Source organism: Dysidea avara, chromosome 6, assembly GCF_963678975.1.
Source record: "Dysidea avara chromosome 6, odDysAvar1.4, whole genome shotgun sequence".
NCBI classification, from domain to species: Eukaryota; Metazoa; Porifera; class Demospongiae; order Dictyoceratida; family Dysideidae; genus Dysidea; species Dysidea avara.
In genome coordinates, this window is record NC_089277.1 from 14187523 (window position 1) to 14201610 (window position 14088).

Consider the following 14088-nt stretch of genomic DNA (forward strand, 5'->3'; position numbering starts at 1 on the left):
ATTTTGAATACATTTACTGAGGGAGAATCAACAATCGATAGGGTAGTCATTAATTACTTTGTTACTATAACAAGTTGATGTTATGCTACTTCTAAAAACCAGGTGCCCATGCAGTAAATTCAAACTAAATTAATCAACCATGTGTTTATATGCTATTATTAATTCAGCTAGATAATTAGATTTGTGCCGAATATTGTGATTTGGCGTAATTTGTAATTCATAAATTATTTCATAATTCAGTGATTACATTGCTATGCACTGCTAAGGAAGTGTAACTATAACAAACCATTTTAAACCACAAATTATGCACAAAAGTATCTTCTCAACTGTTTTATAGTGTGTCTATCTTGTTTTCTCACGCGAATTGTTTAGAGAAAGCCTTGAGGCTGCCCTTCATTTTCATTCGTGTAAGTACGGGTAAGGCCCCCCTTTCAGCTCAAAGGATGCGTTATCTCTGGTAGCCTAACAGGTCTTCAATGTTGTTTTAAAGTTGTTAACATCTATAAAACTGAAAGGGAAGACCATTCACGAAGTATATGAAGTCACCATACCCGTATTTCAGACTGCTGAGAAGAAACCACAAAGTTTATTTGTGTGGAAGTTTAATACAGACTTACAATTCTTACATCCTGGCTGCTTTTTACCATTTTTGCTCACGTGGGTGCATACGGAAACAAACATAGGTAGGTATACACACACATGTTTGTACGAAAACAACTCCAGTAAACCAGGCGCATGCTTGTGGACGTGCGCCTGGTTAAAAATTAGATCTTTTGTATGGTGCTTGAATAATTTCATTGTGTGACCTCATGTTGCAGTTGAGGTAGCTGAGTAATTAAATATCCATATTGTAACTTCCCTTAAGAATTTGATATAGGTAGATCAAATTACCCCTTTTGACAATGGCGTTGCAGAGGTGGTAGGTTTAGATGTCTCAATGGCTGATAGATGGCTTCTTGTTGCTTTGTGCTGTATTCTTTCAACATTCCACATAAGACAAGGGTTATACAAAAACAATTTTTTGTCTATAAATTTCACTGTCTTTAGTGACAGTTATTCATTGGTTTATAAATGTCTGATGCGTTCTATAGACATAATATTATACTATTATACTGACGCTATAATATGTTGTGCAACTAGTACTTCATGGTCACAGAGTTATACCTAACCTAATCTCTGATTGTTGTATTACACTATAGCAGGGGCGTATGCAGGAATTTTGAAAAGGGGTTTCCACTACAGCTAAGTGACTGTTATATTAGAGCAGTTTATATTACCTGACTGCTCTATTAGAGTATCTCGATCTTTTCACCGAAATTATAATTCAGAACAAAACTATAAGTGTTGCTATTATGTTCAAACTATTATTTAACAGTTTAAAATGTGTCCTGTTCCATGATAGATTCCAAATTCTGGAAACCTGAAGTTTCAATTTCTTAATGTTTCAAGTGGTGTGTAAAATCCAAAGGGGTTTCCTGAAACCCCTGGAAACCCCCCTCGATACGCCCCTGCTATAGAGCACATAAATGGGAACAATTTAATATATTCACATCTATAGTATAGGTATGGTTAAGCTACACAGGGGACACAGTCAGCAGTTTTCAGTTGAACTACCATCAATTGTGTGTCTTAAAAGGAGGTGAGGCAAGCATGAATGTACTAGAACTGTGCGTTGGACTACTTTATGGACTGCTCATATCTCCAATGTTTGAAATCTTTTTGCTTTATTGCTTTAATGGTAGCTACACTTGCATGGTAAAAATTAGTAGTGAATTTCACTACTATCTTACCCACTATTCCATGTACACTGAATATATAGTGATGTTCACTCAAAAGTAGTGATGGTCTGCTATTGGTACTTGGATTCTGGTATACACAGTGAACACAAAGTCTAAATTCTGCCACAATAGTTGCCATTTTTAAGTAGAGATGGTCACTATCATGTGTTGAAATGGACCAAAAACTTTAAACAGATTTTTTTGTACTACCGTATAACACCATCAACACAACTATAAAAACACAATGTGTGCAGCAAATATGTGACTGAGTTCATACAAAGCAGTTAACAGTTATAGCATATAAACAATTAGCTGACAGCAATCAAGAGCATAGTCAGGAATAGTATCATCACTGAGCTAGCTACCAGGCCTGTTTAATACACTCAATAACAACTACGATAGTAATATTGTATTAATTCACACACCTGTAGTTCCACCACCACCACCCCCTCCTGTATATTGAGAAAATGAGTATATAATTATATTAAATATTTATCATTCAACATAATTGTCCTTTTTACAAATTGACATAACACCCTACTGTGCTGACATGTACACATATAGAAGTAGCACAATGCACAAGCCCACAACTAATGTTCAGAAACCAGATTGAATGTACTAGTTAATATTTTGCTTGTGGCTATAACTGAAACTGGGCCGGTGTTGCTGCCTTGGATAACTTCAGATGTCAACGAGTACTATGCTACATATATGTAAATTACTGGCCAAACATGCACTGCTATACATTAGCAGCCAATATATCAATACAAATGATACTCATTCAGGGACAAACATTTCTTTCCGAGCAATCAAATTCATACCTATATTGTTAGTAGGTGATGGTGAAGATGAGGCAACCATAGCAGAGGAAGTAGTATCCATAGCAGCAGTAGTACTCATACTAGAGGCAGTTGTAGCACTCATGGCAGATGTAGTGGTAATCATGGAAGTAGACATTAGGGTAGCATTTCCCTCTGTGAATGAGCATAAATTCAAACTTTGAATCATATTACAATATTGAGCATGGACAACTATAGTCTATACAGGTATAAGGGTAAAATTCATGCATGCTTCAACTAGAGTGTTTGCAACAAGTAAGTTGTCAACCTTATTTAGAGTGAAGATGTCATTTACTTTGAAATGGTACAGTTACAAAGCAACAAGAGTCATATCACAAAAGGTTTTCTTTGGTCAGATTTAGCATACAGCATTTAAATTATATTATTTAGCTAGTATATATATATATATATTATATATATAATATTTATGGATCATTTTCATTTGGAAAATGAGCACCCATATACGTATTGGTTGTACAGCAAATAGTATACACTATTTCTTGGTATAGATCAGAATTTCCTGTGAAAATTAGAATTGTACTTTTTATTATCAATGCTAAAGTACATCTGTGACTTGTGTAATGGATATATATCTTAACTGTCTATGCATTAATATTGTATATAAAATTTCAAACCAAATAACACATACAGAAAAGGAAAACGTAAAATTTTTTACAATCAAAATTGATCACTGGCAGTGATTAATGTACTGACTGGTAAGGGATGTTTTGTATAGATTAAGAACCCAGACCAAGGTTCAACTTAGATTAAGGTTCAACTTCTTCATGGATTTAGAAACCAAGCGAAGTGAGGTTTCTAAACCACGAAGAACTGAGGGTGTGGTTTCTAACTGACTTAGATAATGGGACCGTTTTGTATGGGTATGTATGCAACAACTTAGATAATGAGACCGTTTTGTATGGGTATGTATGATGATTTTAGACATTGTGGTATGTCTAAAATTATCATACAATTTTAAAATACAATAGGTGCACAAGACTGAACATGTTTTGTCAAGGAGCTGGAGAAATTGAAGCTCACACCTTGTTTCTGCTTCCTTATTGAAGTGGAACTGAGAGTAGTCTACATAGCTACAATGCAAGTGTCAACAAGAAAAGTTACAAGTTTTTGAATGCCCATAGTGTCACAGCATAGTGAAGAACAGGCCTAGGTGTATAGAAACTGTTACAGTTTGAAGGCAAGGCTTGAGTGGATAATGTCACAAGACTTATGGTGCCACAGCAGTAAAGACTAGGCACAGTTTCGATTACAGACCACACCCACATTACAGATAACACAAAATAACTGTTCTATAGGAAGCTTACCCATCTACATATTTGTAAACTTTGCCAATAGTTTAATAGAAGAGAAAACAGTTGTACTAAAAAGCATTTACTAAAATGCATATGCATACACTTCATGATATCTCTGGTGGATTTGTTCATTCATTGTTACAAACGTAGTTGCAATGTTAGACTCTACCTCTCACAATTGAATTTAGGAACTGATGCTTATAAAAGGAATGAATACAGTGGTTAAACTCATATTGGCTTAGGCGACTGCTGCAGACTATTAGCCTATATTTTTGGAAGGGCATAGCAAATCAATGAGATTTGTAATGTTTGAGGTCTGAGTTCATGTACGTAGGTTAAATACAGAGAGGTTCTGGCATGGATCCCAGCTGTTGCACATATATAACTCCCTTGGTAGACATCATGTTGTCTGGAGGTTCAAAGCATCACCTGGTTGGTTGGATTTGTGGTTACATATGAACAGATTCTGACTCTCAGGATATTTACATTTAGTTTTCTATTACAGACCCCCCTAGCAGAGTATGCAGCATAATAGTGCATAATGTAGTGAGAAAACCACTGTTGAACTGAAACTGATCCTGAGGTATCTTTAGTTAATAAGTAATTTAATCTACCATTTAAGACATACCCGCTTACCGTATAATGTATAGTGTTGTTTTGTGGTTATATGATGGCAAACACATTGACCCACCCATGGGATGTGATCATACAGTGATCAGCTAGTGTGTGCTCTTCATCAATGATGTGCACTTATTCAAAGACTGGTATACGCATTCTCTATCTGTGAATGCTATCCCACTAGGGACCTGTGAGAAGGCTAAAGCCTGTGAATACAGGGAGTCAGAAACATGTAACTGAAACGTTGAAGAATGCAGAAAAAATCTATATTGATTTCCAATGTAGAATTGCCTACAAACTTAATTGCTCACATGGGATATATGCATTGTTTACCTCGGATTAGTTGACTAACTTGGCGGTCCCAAAAAGTTGCATATCTTTCCACAACAGCATACCTGTAATGAATACTTTGTATATACACACATATTATCAACACCTACTTTAGTTGCATATGTGCGTGTATGCGTGTATCCATAAAATAAATTAAACAAAGACATTGCAATTGATTTGACTGCAAGCTAACAATACTAGTAAAGAAGTGCTGCAACTTTGGTAAGTAAAGTAAGTCAATCAGTCAGTTGGTCGGTCGGTCGGTCGGTCAGTCAGTCAGTCAGTCAGTCAGTCAGTCAGTCAGTCAGTCAGTATAAGTAAGGAAGTAAGGCCATATCAACTTGATTAGTTGTTTCACAGGCCCATCTGACCCACCTTTTTCATAGAAGAATTAAAATAAATTTTTATCGGCGAAAAATGAAGTGAAAATACGACTAGAAACTCTGAACACAAGCATTATATTCTTCCAATCCATTTACCTACGGGTGACTCACCCAGCACTTTGTAGTGAGCTTCGTGGTGAACACAGTCACTACTGGACAAGCAAACTTATATAATGCCACACAATAACTTGTGTTGTCATACCCAGGTGGATTGTAATGGTGTGGGTGACTCACCTTATCACTCTTCATAGTAATTTTAGGGCTACTAATGTGTACACTTCGTCATGATGTCAGCAACTATTCTACCTTGTCGTGTGGCAGAGGTACACAAAAGACTCCTGTATTCTTTTTGCATTACATGCATGTACATGGGTGTTGTGTTATGTCTGATTACATCATTAGCATAGGCGGCGGAAAGGGGGGGGGGGGGGGGCTAGGGGGCTAAAGTCCCCCTCTCGGTCTGCTGAGGGGGGGCTTAGCCCCCCCTCAGAATGATATCACACCGAAATTATCTTTCTTGGAGTGGGGCTGAAAACCGTGATAAAGATCGAGATACTCTAGACTAATAGTGCAGTCACTCTAATAAAGTAGTCAGTGTGTAGCGAGCTATGAAAGGATTTTTATGTAGTTTATCAACTAGAAATGGTAGCTGGTGAGGTGGAAAGCTCTTGTCAGTTGGTTGTGACTTTTTTTTTTTTTTTGGTCTTACCTTACCAAACTATAGAAATAAGTCTGGGTCAGCCCAGCCCCCCCTCATATCAACTACTTCCTCCGCCGCTGATCATTAGCAATGTATGCCCCACTGTTGATGGTGAACTTATAGTACTGAGGTGTGATGAATGTCGCATGGTAGCTAGCAATAGAACCTATGCATGGGCTACTGTACAATCACTAACTTTGTACCAACAGCACACGATAAGATTATATTATTATTATTATGTACATTGTTTTTGCCATGTTTAACATTGTTTGTTATATGAGAGCACATGTTAATTTAATTCTTCTTTGAATTCACCAGGCTTGCGTGAAGCTTATATATTCAAGTGTAAAACCAAGCTAGTACAGCCAAGAATGGCTGCAATGATAATAATACAAATGAGGTGGCATTATAATATCATTGCAGCCATTTCTTGGCGGTCACCTTTGATATCACATCGTTTTCATACTAGCCTATACTTGGAAGGCTACACCCTTTTTCATAGCTTAGGTGTTTTATTGTATTGTATTGTATTGTATTAATGCTTTACAGTGACCAGCACTGAAGGTCTGCAGCAACATGTGCTGCAGCCTTAGGATTACCTAACCTAATTTCAAGGACTTAGACTTAGTGACTTATAGCTGGAAAGGTGTAACAGAAAAGGGGCCAAAGTAAGGAAAAAAAATCCCTCCAACCCCAGGAATCGAACTGCAGGTCACCCAATGTCTAGTCGGGGCCACACTCAGTCTCCTCCAGGAGGGATGGATTTTCTTCCTTAATCCTAAAGTATTTATTGTATTAATGCTTTACAGTGACCAGCACTGAAGGTCTGCAGCAACATGTGCTGCAGCCTTAGGATTACCTAACCTAATTTCAAGGACTTAGACTTAGTGACTTATAGCTGGAAAGGTGTAACAGAAAAGGGGCCAAAGTAAGGAAAAAAATCCCTCCAACCCCAGGAATCGAACTGCAGGTCACCCAATGTCTAGTCGGGGCCACACTCAGTCTCCTCCAGGAGGGATGGATTTTCTTCCTTAATCCTAAAGTATTTATTGTATTAATGCTTTACAGTGACCAGCACTGAAGGTCTGCAGCAACATGTGCTGCAGCCTTAGGATTACCTAACCTAATTTCAAGGACTTAGACTTAGTGACTTATTTAGATTAGATATATCACAATTTGAAAACACTCATTACTTACAACAATTGTACCTGAAACCTATTAAACCAGCTCCAGCAGGTGGTGCAGTCCATGTTAGTGAAACACTGGTCTTGTCAGCACGATTGGTATGTGTGGCAGCAGTCTTAAGGTAAGCAGTATATTTATGTTCATTATATACATATAATTTTATGTCCTTACATTGTTGTCGCACACAGCTTGATAGTTAGTACCAGAAGCAGCAAATGTTCCAACAGGAGAACCTCCTGGTTGAGTCTGTCCTTGTATCATGAAGCCTCTGAACCTGTTTCCAGTGGTAGGTTCAATGCTTACTACAAGAAAAATAAATAATGCTGTGCTATTCCAGTATCTACACATTAGCTACATTCTCACTGGTGTAAGTCTGTTCAGGAATGTACATCAGTCCAGGGAAGTTATTGAGAAATGGACCATACTCAGGTGGTCCAATTGTTCCTGTATTACTTCCATGCATCGGTCGAATATCTGCACAAGCTGATGATGGAGCTCCATTTGGCATTGCATTTACTACTGCTACCAATAGTGAAATGTTGATCAGTATAGTATAACAAAGAGTACTCTAAAAATGAGTTGCAACAAGCATTAATTTTGAAATACTGTCAGGGGCGTAGCCAGGATTTTTTGAAGGGGGATTCCAATAGCAGTATTGAAGCAGGGGTCTGGGGGCACAGCCCCCAGCTGCTGAGAGACTTTCAATATTTTAATGAATCAAAACTCAGCAAATTGTTATATTTTATGCAAAAATAGTACATTGATTATAATGCATATAAGTTCCCCTGGGATGAAGCTAGTACTAGATAAGCTACCTAGTGGAAACAGACAGCATAACACATAGAGACACATATAGACATCTGTAAGTGATAGTTATCCCACTGGTATAAGAACCATGAATCCACTGATACAAATGGAATGACTTACAATCAAAACATTATTAATATGCTTAGCATGGATTCATTCTGCATGCCCAAGTGATCAATAACTCTAGTTCTATATCTTTAAAAACTGAACACCAATGTCATAGCAGTATAAGATCATGCTCAGTTTTGCATTTATTAAATGTTAGAATGTCTGAAAATCTCCATGAATGAAGTTCCTTAATGTATGGATATTTACATGCATGTTCTATTAGAGTATTTGTGACTGCTCTATTAGAGTATATGCCTGACTGCTCTATTAGAGTATATCGATCTTTTCTAGAGGGTACCTCTGTAAATCCTTCCCTGGGAGATAAATGCAAGCTTTATCAATTGTTGTGCTGTGCCATACACTATTACTCACTCATTTTGTCCAGCCACACTAAATGGTGTGTTAGGGTCCTGCTGTAAACTCAGAAGTCAAAATTTTACAGCGGGGGGGGGGGGGCTGGAACCCTCCTCCCTACGCCCCTGACTGTAACTAATTATAGTTTTATGCTTATCTACAGTAAATGAACTCATGACCCTCACTTTCTATGCAGGGTACCCCAACATTTATATTTACAGTACATCTTAGCAAGATATACCAATTGCAAGTCTGCCTCACTAGAGTGTTAAACTCACGCTACTATGTGCCTATAGCTCCCAACTGACTGAACCCTCAGCTGCAGCAGGCTTTATATAGTTGGAATAAAAGAAAGCATGAACCTTGCAAGTCTTATAGTTAGGTCAAGGCTTAAGATTCATTACTTATGATGTACGTATATCATCATATCATGCATGAATCCGCAAGCACTCTGAGTGTATAGGCCAGTAAGGCCCCAGCCTATTATGCTCAAATTATATTTAGCAGAACTAAAAAGTGCTGGTCATTGTAAAGTGTTGATAATAATAATAATAATAATAAAAAATCAAGCCTGTTATGCTCAAAATTATGCCTTCAAAATCAAGACTATGCTTGTGTTTTATTAGTGTTTCCTGACTGCTATATTGGAGTAAGTGACTGCTCTATTAGAGTGTATCAATATTTCTGCAAGTGTAAATAACCAGCCAAAAAACAGTTAAATTAGTTATATTACATGTTTTCAAATATGGATAACGTATTGTGGTCATTATTTAGTTTCTTTCTGGTGCATGCATTGCATAATATTATTATCATTGTGATTATGCTGACATTGTTCTTGATGCTTATGGTTATCTATTATGCTCTGGCATAATCATCCACTGGAATCCTGAGCATGAATAATTTGGAATTCCAAGTGGAATCTTAGTGACCAAAGAGATAGAAATCCACCTAAAGACACTGCCAGTTGCTTCTTGGGTATAAATTATAATTGCTAAAACTAGGGGTCTGTAACAACAAAAAAATTCTGCACAAGGTTTCAAATCTCTGAGATTTGGCAAGATTTCAAACAATTCATGGCAAGATTTCAAATTTTTAGTATCCTGAATAGTTAATCACATGATGCTTAGTATCTGGAAATGTATGAAAACTTTTCTTGAGGTTATTAGATGTTTGTAGTTATAAGGTTTACAAGAGTTGCAGACTGCTCGTGCACTGTTAAAACAAAAGTACTATTGTAGCACCTCAGTAGAGTGACTATAGAGCAGTCAAAATTAATTTTAGAACTTTTAGGTGCTAGCTACCATACATAGCATTTTAGGTGCTACTACAGCACATCAGTGTGAGGATGCTGGACGAAGCACACATGATGCTTAATATGGAAGTACTGATACAGGAAATACATGAAACTATGCAACATTTTAAAAATATTTCAATTTCAACAAGATTTCAAAGAGGCTGTATATATGAGATTTCAGGGGAGTTGTAGACCCCTTGGCTAAAATTATCAATCCTAGTGCCTAGTTGATTAAAGTAGCCTGCTCAATAACCTTGAAAAGTGGGATATAGGAAATCGACCTAAACCATTTGGGATACATTCTCCTGGTAGTGACACCTATATGCTGATGGATAGCATTGTAGCCTTGCATTGCATATAAATTTTTGTGTGTGTGTGTGGATATATAGCAATTTGCTTCTCAGCTTCTACATAGCTAACACACACACACACACCTGTGCTCTTTTAGTCTGTATAGCTAGCCTCAACTACGCCCTCCCTAACACTGACTTTTCCATCAAGCCATACACACCTCATTTAAAAGCAGTAGCTGATACCACTGGCCTGAATACCAATCTTTAATTAATAGCTACGTCTGCTATGAGTCTAGTACAAGATCTAGACTAGTTATGAAAAGTTTCGGTAACTGGCTTAGCGGCTCAACAATATACAGACATATATGTACATATCTGTGAATCATTGCCATCCCACTTAGCATAGGTGGCTCCAGGATTTTTGGTGACTGGTTTCTGATCAAGAGCATAGCTAGACTTTTTTCTAAATAAAAAAGGTAACTGCCTGCTAAGAATAACTGCCCTCCACTAACTATATATTAATATAAAGTACATAAAAATCCTTATTTATAGCTACATAGCTTGCTACACTGCTGCTCTGAATATTGTGACTGCTTTATTAGAGTGATTGACTGCTCTATTAGAGTATCTCGATTTGAATGTAATTGGTTTCTGGAAACCTCAGAAACCCCCTAGAACTACCGCTACTTAGTATAGTGGCGTAGTCAACAAAGTTAATTAGCCAAATTGTGCACTTTTTCATAAAAGCTTTTCACATAAATAGTATTCCCCATGACATGTATTTTTTGACATAGTACCATCACAGATTTGACCTTTGTGGCCACTTTTTTTGCAGAAATTTGACCACTTCTGTGTTTATCTCCCTGAGGCATTAATATGTGTTAAAACATGGTACCAAAGTAAAAGGGTATTATTATTGTTATACAGGGAAAAAGGCATAAAGCCTGTGAGTCCTGCTCATTACAATGAAGAATAATTAAAAGTATCTAATCAAATTTTGAAATCATTTACAGAGTTTGTGGACACTACTTCATTAGGTAATCGGTTCCACTCATTGATAGATCTTACAGCAAAAAAGTTTCTGCAGAGTCTTCTGTGCATGTGGCTTAAATGTCTTGTAACTGTGTCCTCTCGTCACACTTGGCAATTAATGGAAAAGTTGGTCTGGTTATATATTAACATTTCAATGTAAAATATTGTAAACCATTAACATATCAGCTCCATAACAGAGATAGGAAAGTGAAGGGATGTTGAGACACCTTAATGATACTCATTCTGCAGGTTAGATAGTTCTGCAATACACTTTGTAGCTCTTCTTTGTACAGATTCTAATATTTGACCATCACCAAATTGGACCTAACCCGGCCCCCAGACAACATTAGCGTATTCTAAATGTGGTCTTACTAAAGATTTGTGAAGCAAAGGAAGCGTTGAACTATTCAATGAATTGAAGGATTTCTTAATAAGTCCCTAAAATTCTATTAACCTTGTTTGCAACTGCAGTTGCTTGGTTGTGAAACTTGAGGTTGGAATCTACCAGTATACCTATCTTTGTGTTCAGTCACAACTCAGTTGCAAAGGATGCTCACTCATATAGTATGTATAGTGCTTTGAATCAGTGTTTTCCAAATGCATGGTGAATGATTTTACTATGTTAAAAGATCTTGTTGAATGAAAAGATATTGTTGAACAAAACAACTTGGTTTTTAGCTATTTGAAGTTAATAGACAATTCCATTTTGAAACCAAACGACTATTTTTTATTAGCTGCAACGTTTACATTCCCTTGGGGTGTAAACTATTATATACCCACAATATCTCAAAATTCATGTGATGGGATCTGCGAAACCCGACACAATCGTGCATTTTTTGAATTATAATATACTTATAATATATAGCCAAGTGTACCCTAGCTCTGGCAAAGTTTCAACCTCATATGCCAATAACTTTCAGAGTTACAGCCCAAGCTACAAATAAGCAACAACAGAAAAATCGGAGCTGATACAGATTGAGATTCCATTATGTAATTGCATTGACTTGTTTATTTTGGATGTTGTATCTATTCACCTATTCATGTATTAACACTTTGTGTGTTTATATACTTAGTCTCCCATAGGTTAACCACCTGGTTCTGCATTGTTAAAGTGTTGTAGTTAATTAATCGGTTCTTTGTTAGTTTTGTATTTTGTACTTTACCCTGTAACTTGTATAAATAACCCTGTATGGTTGTACCATTTCATTCTGTGCTGGCTTTACTATGATATTGAGTTTAACTGGTGGAGTCTTGAACGCGTGTGCACTACTAGTAGCTAACTCACAGTTATTACAGGTATGGAGTTGAAATTTTCACCATCATGTTGGCCATGACTGAATGGAGGAATCAATTGCCAGGTAAGCTTGTCCTTGAGCTACTCGCCTTTCTTCACTGCATACAAAGGCAAAATTGTGAAGAAAAATTGACCGCGTACAATCGCTTTGACGTGATGTAAACAAACGCTCATGCTTGGGTATCCGTGTCTACTGCAACAAAACAAAGATTTTTCAACTCCTCTTGAGCAGGTGAATTAGATGATATTCAGGTTTTTATTGTTAGTCCCTTCCTTCACTAAGAAAGAGGCATTCAAAAAATTTATGGATTTTTTTTTCAAGTATTTCATCCATTGTATTCAATGCTTTAGCTATACTGTAGCTACATTTAGGCTTACGCGATTGTGTCAGGTTTTTGCAGATCCGGTCACATAAAAATTATAATATTATAATAATCATATGAAATCACCTATAACTTCAAACAAAAATTAAGTTGTGTTCCGTTCAACAAGATCTTTATTTTGGTATCATGCTTTAACAAGTAAAGTTATGCTTCAGGGAGAAAGACAGAAATGAACGGCAAATTTCTTGGCAAAAATAGCCATAAAGGTCACCAAATTATAAAGGTCAATCTTCGATGGCTTTATATCAAAAAATTACGTCATGAGCAGTAGCTACTACTTTAATATGTGGAAGGTTTCATACTTTTATGAAAAAGTGCACGACTGATTTTTGCGTTGTGGCGCTATCAATATTAACTAGGGACTGGTCTGAGAAGGCTTAAAGCCTGTGAACTAATACAAGGAGTCAGCAACACCGGCATAACTAAAACGTGAAGTAGCTACGTACCTTCATTCCGGCGGTGTCCTGCAACTGCATATAATTCAGTCTAGTAGGTCCGAGATATGTTGTCAACCAAGTCTAGGTCTGTAGCAACTTGTACACAACTGAAGGTCAGTATATATATCCATAGATATTATATCACGCCCTTTATATAAGGACACGCCGTGTTATGGTTATGAAGGAACGCCCATACCGCATATCACGTGAATGTTTCCGATACCTGTACACTGTAAATTAATGCATTGATATACACTCACTTAGGGCAGGAAAACTGACTCATCCCCACCCGCATCCCTTGTTACCCCACTGCCTCTAATTTCATTATTGCTGTTATCAATCAAGTGTTTTTTTTTCCCCGGGCTAGATGTAATGCCCTTTCCTACCACCCCCAGCACAAGAGGCAAACGTGCTGGACAAGAACTGAAAAGCGGGACATCTAAAGGTCCCTAGGCCCACGTGTACTGTCACGCCGTAGGTGGTCCGCACCGCGAACCCGCAATTACGGCGCGTCAAATGGTCAGGCCGGACCATCAGCCTCTCATTCTCGCTCAGGCTCGCTTGTAGCTATATGGTGATGCTATGCAGCTAAACTGTAGAATCATAAATGGTTTCTGAAAACTATTTCGACATTGAACGCCACCACTAATTTGCATCAGTTGCGCATTCGGTAGTGTAAGGTGAGGCAGTGTTTATTCTAGGGCTGTTAGGGGGGGAACGTCCCCCCCCTAAAATCTCAGAGTCACCCCCTAAAATTGTGAGTGACTACTACACTGTACTTTGTTTTATAAATAGGGCACACAACTATCAAAAGTACCTTCAGATTCAATCTCAGAATGTTCAAGATGTAAAATTTTCCCAGGTTAAAAATTGCAGACACATGAACCTTAAAATGTTCTCAGACTCAGTATCAGATTGTTTAATTTTTAAAAATCTCCTA

At 37.3% G+C, this 14088-nt stretch overlaps 1 protein-coding gene across 1 annotated transcript; it reads right to left on the minus strand.

Moving 5' to 3' along the window:
- Positions 1–1952: 1952 nt before the first annotated feature.
- Positions 1953–13276, minus strand: LOC136257849 (putative defense protein 3). The gene is made up of 8 exons (XM_066051169.1): positions 13158–13276; positions 7510–7714; positions 7318–7448; positions 7170–7261; positions 4882–4943; positions 2600–2752; positions 2204–2230; positions 1953–2148 (listed from the first exon to the last, which is right to left on the minus strand). Exons 1-8 carry the CDS (start codon positions 13185–13187, stop codon positions 2087–2089), a joined length of 762 nt encoding a protein of 253 aa, XP_065907241.1. The 5' UTR covers positions 13188–13276; the 3' UTR covers positions 1953–2086.
- Between the last annotated feature and the right edge of the window lie 812 nt (positions 13277–14088).

Coding starts and splice junctions, on each gene's coding strand:
- LOC136257849 (XM_066051169.1), bottom strand. CDS start 13,187: ATGCAGTTGCAGGACACCGCCGGAATGAAG. Junction 7,715..13,157: donor AGGACACCGCCGGAATGAAG/GTACGTAGCTAC, acceptor ACTCATTTTTAG/AGTACTCTTTGTTATACTAT. Junction 7,262..7,317: donor AAGCTGTGTGCGACAACAAT/GTAAGGACATAA, acceptor GCTTACCTTAAG/ACTGCTGCCACACATACCAA.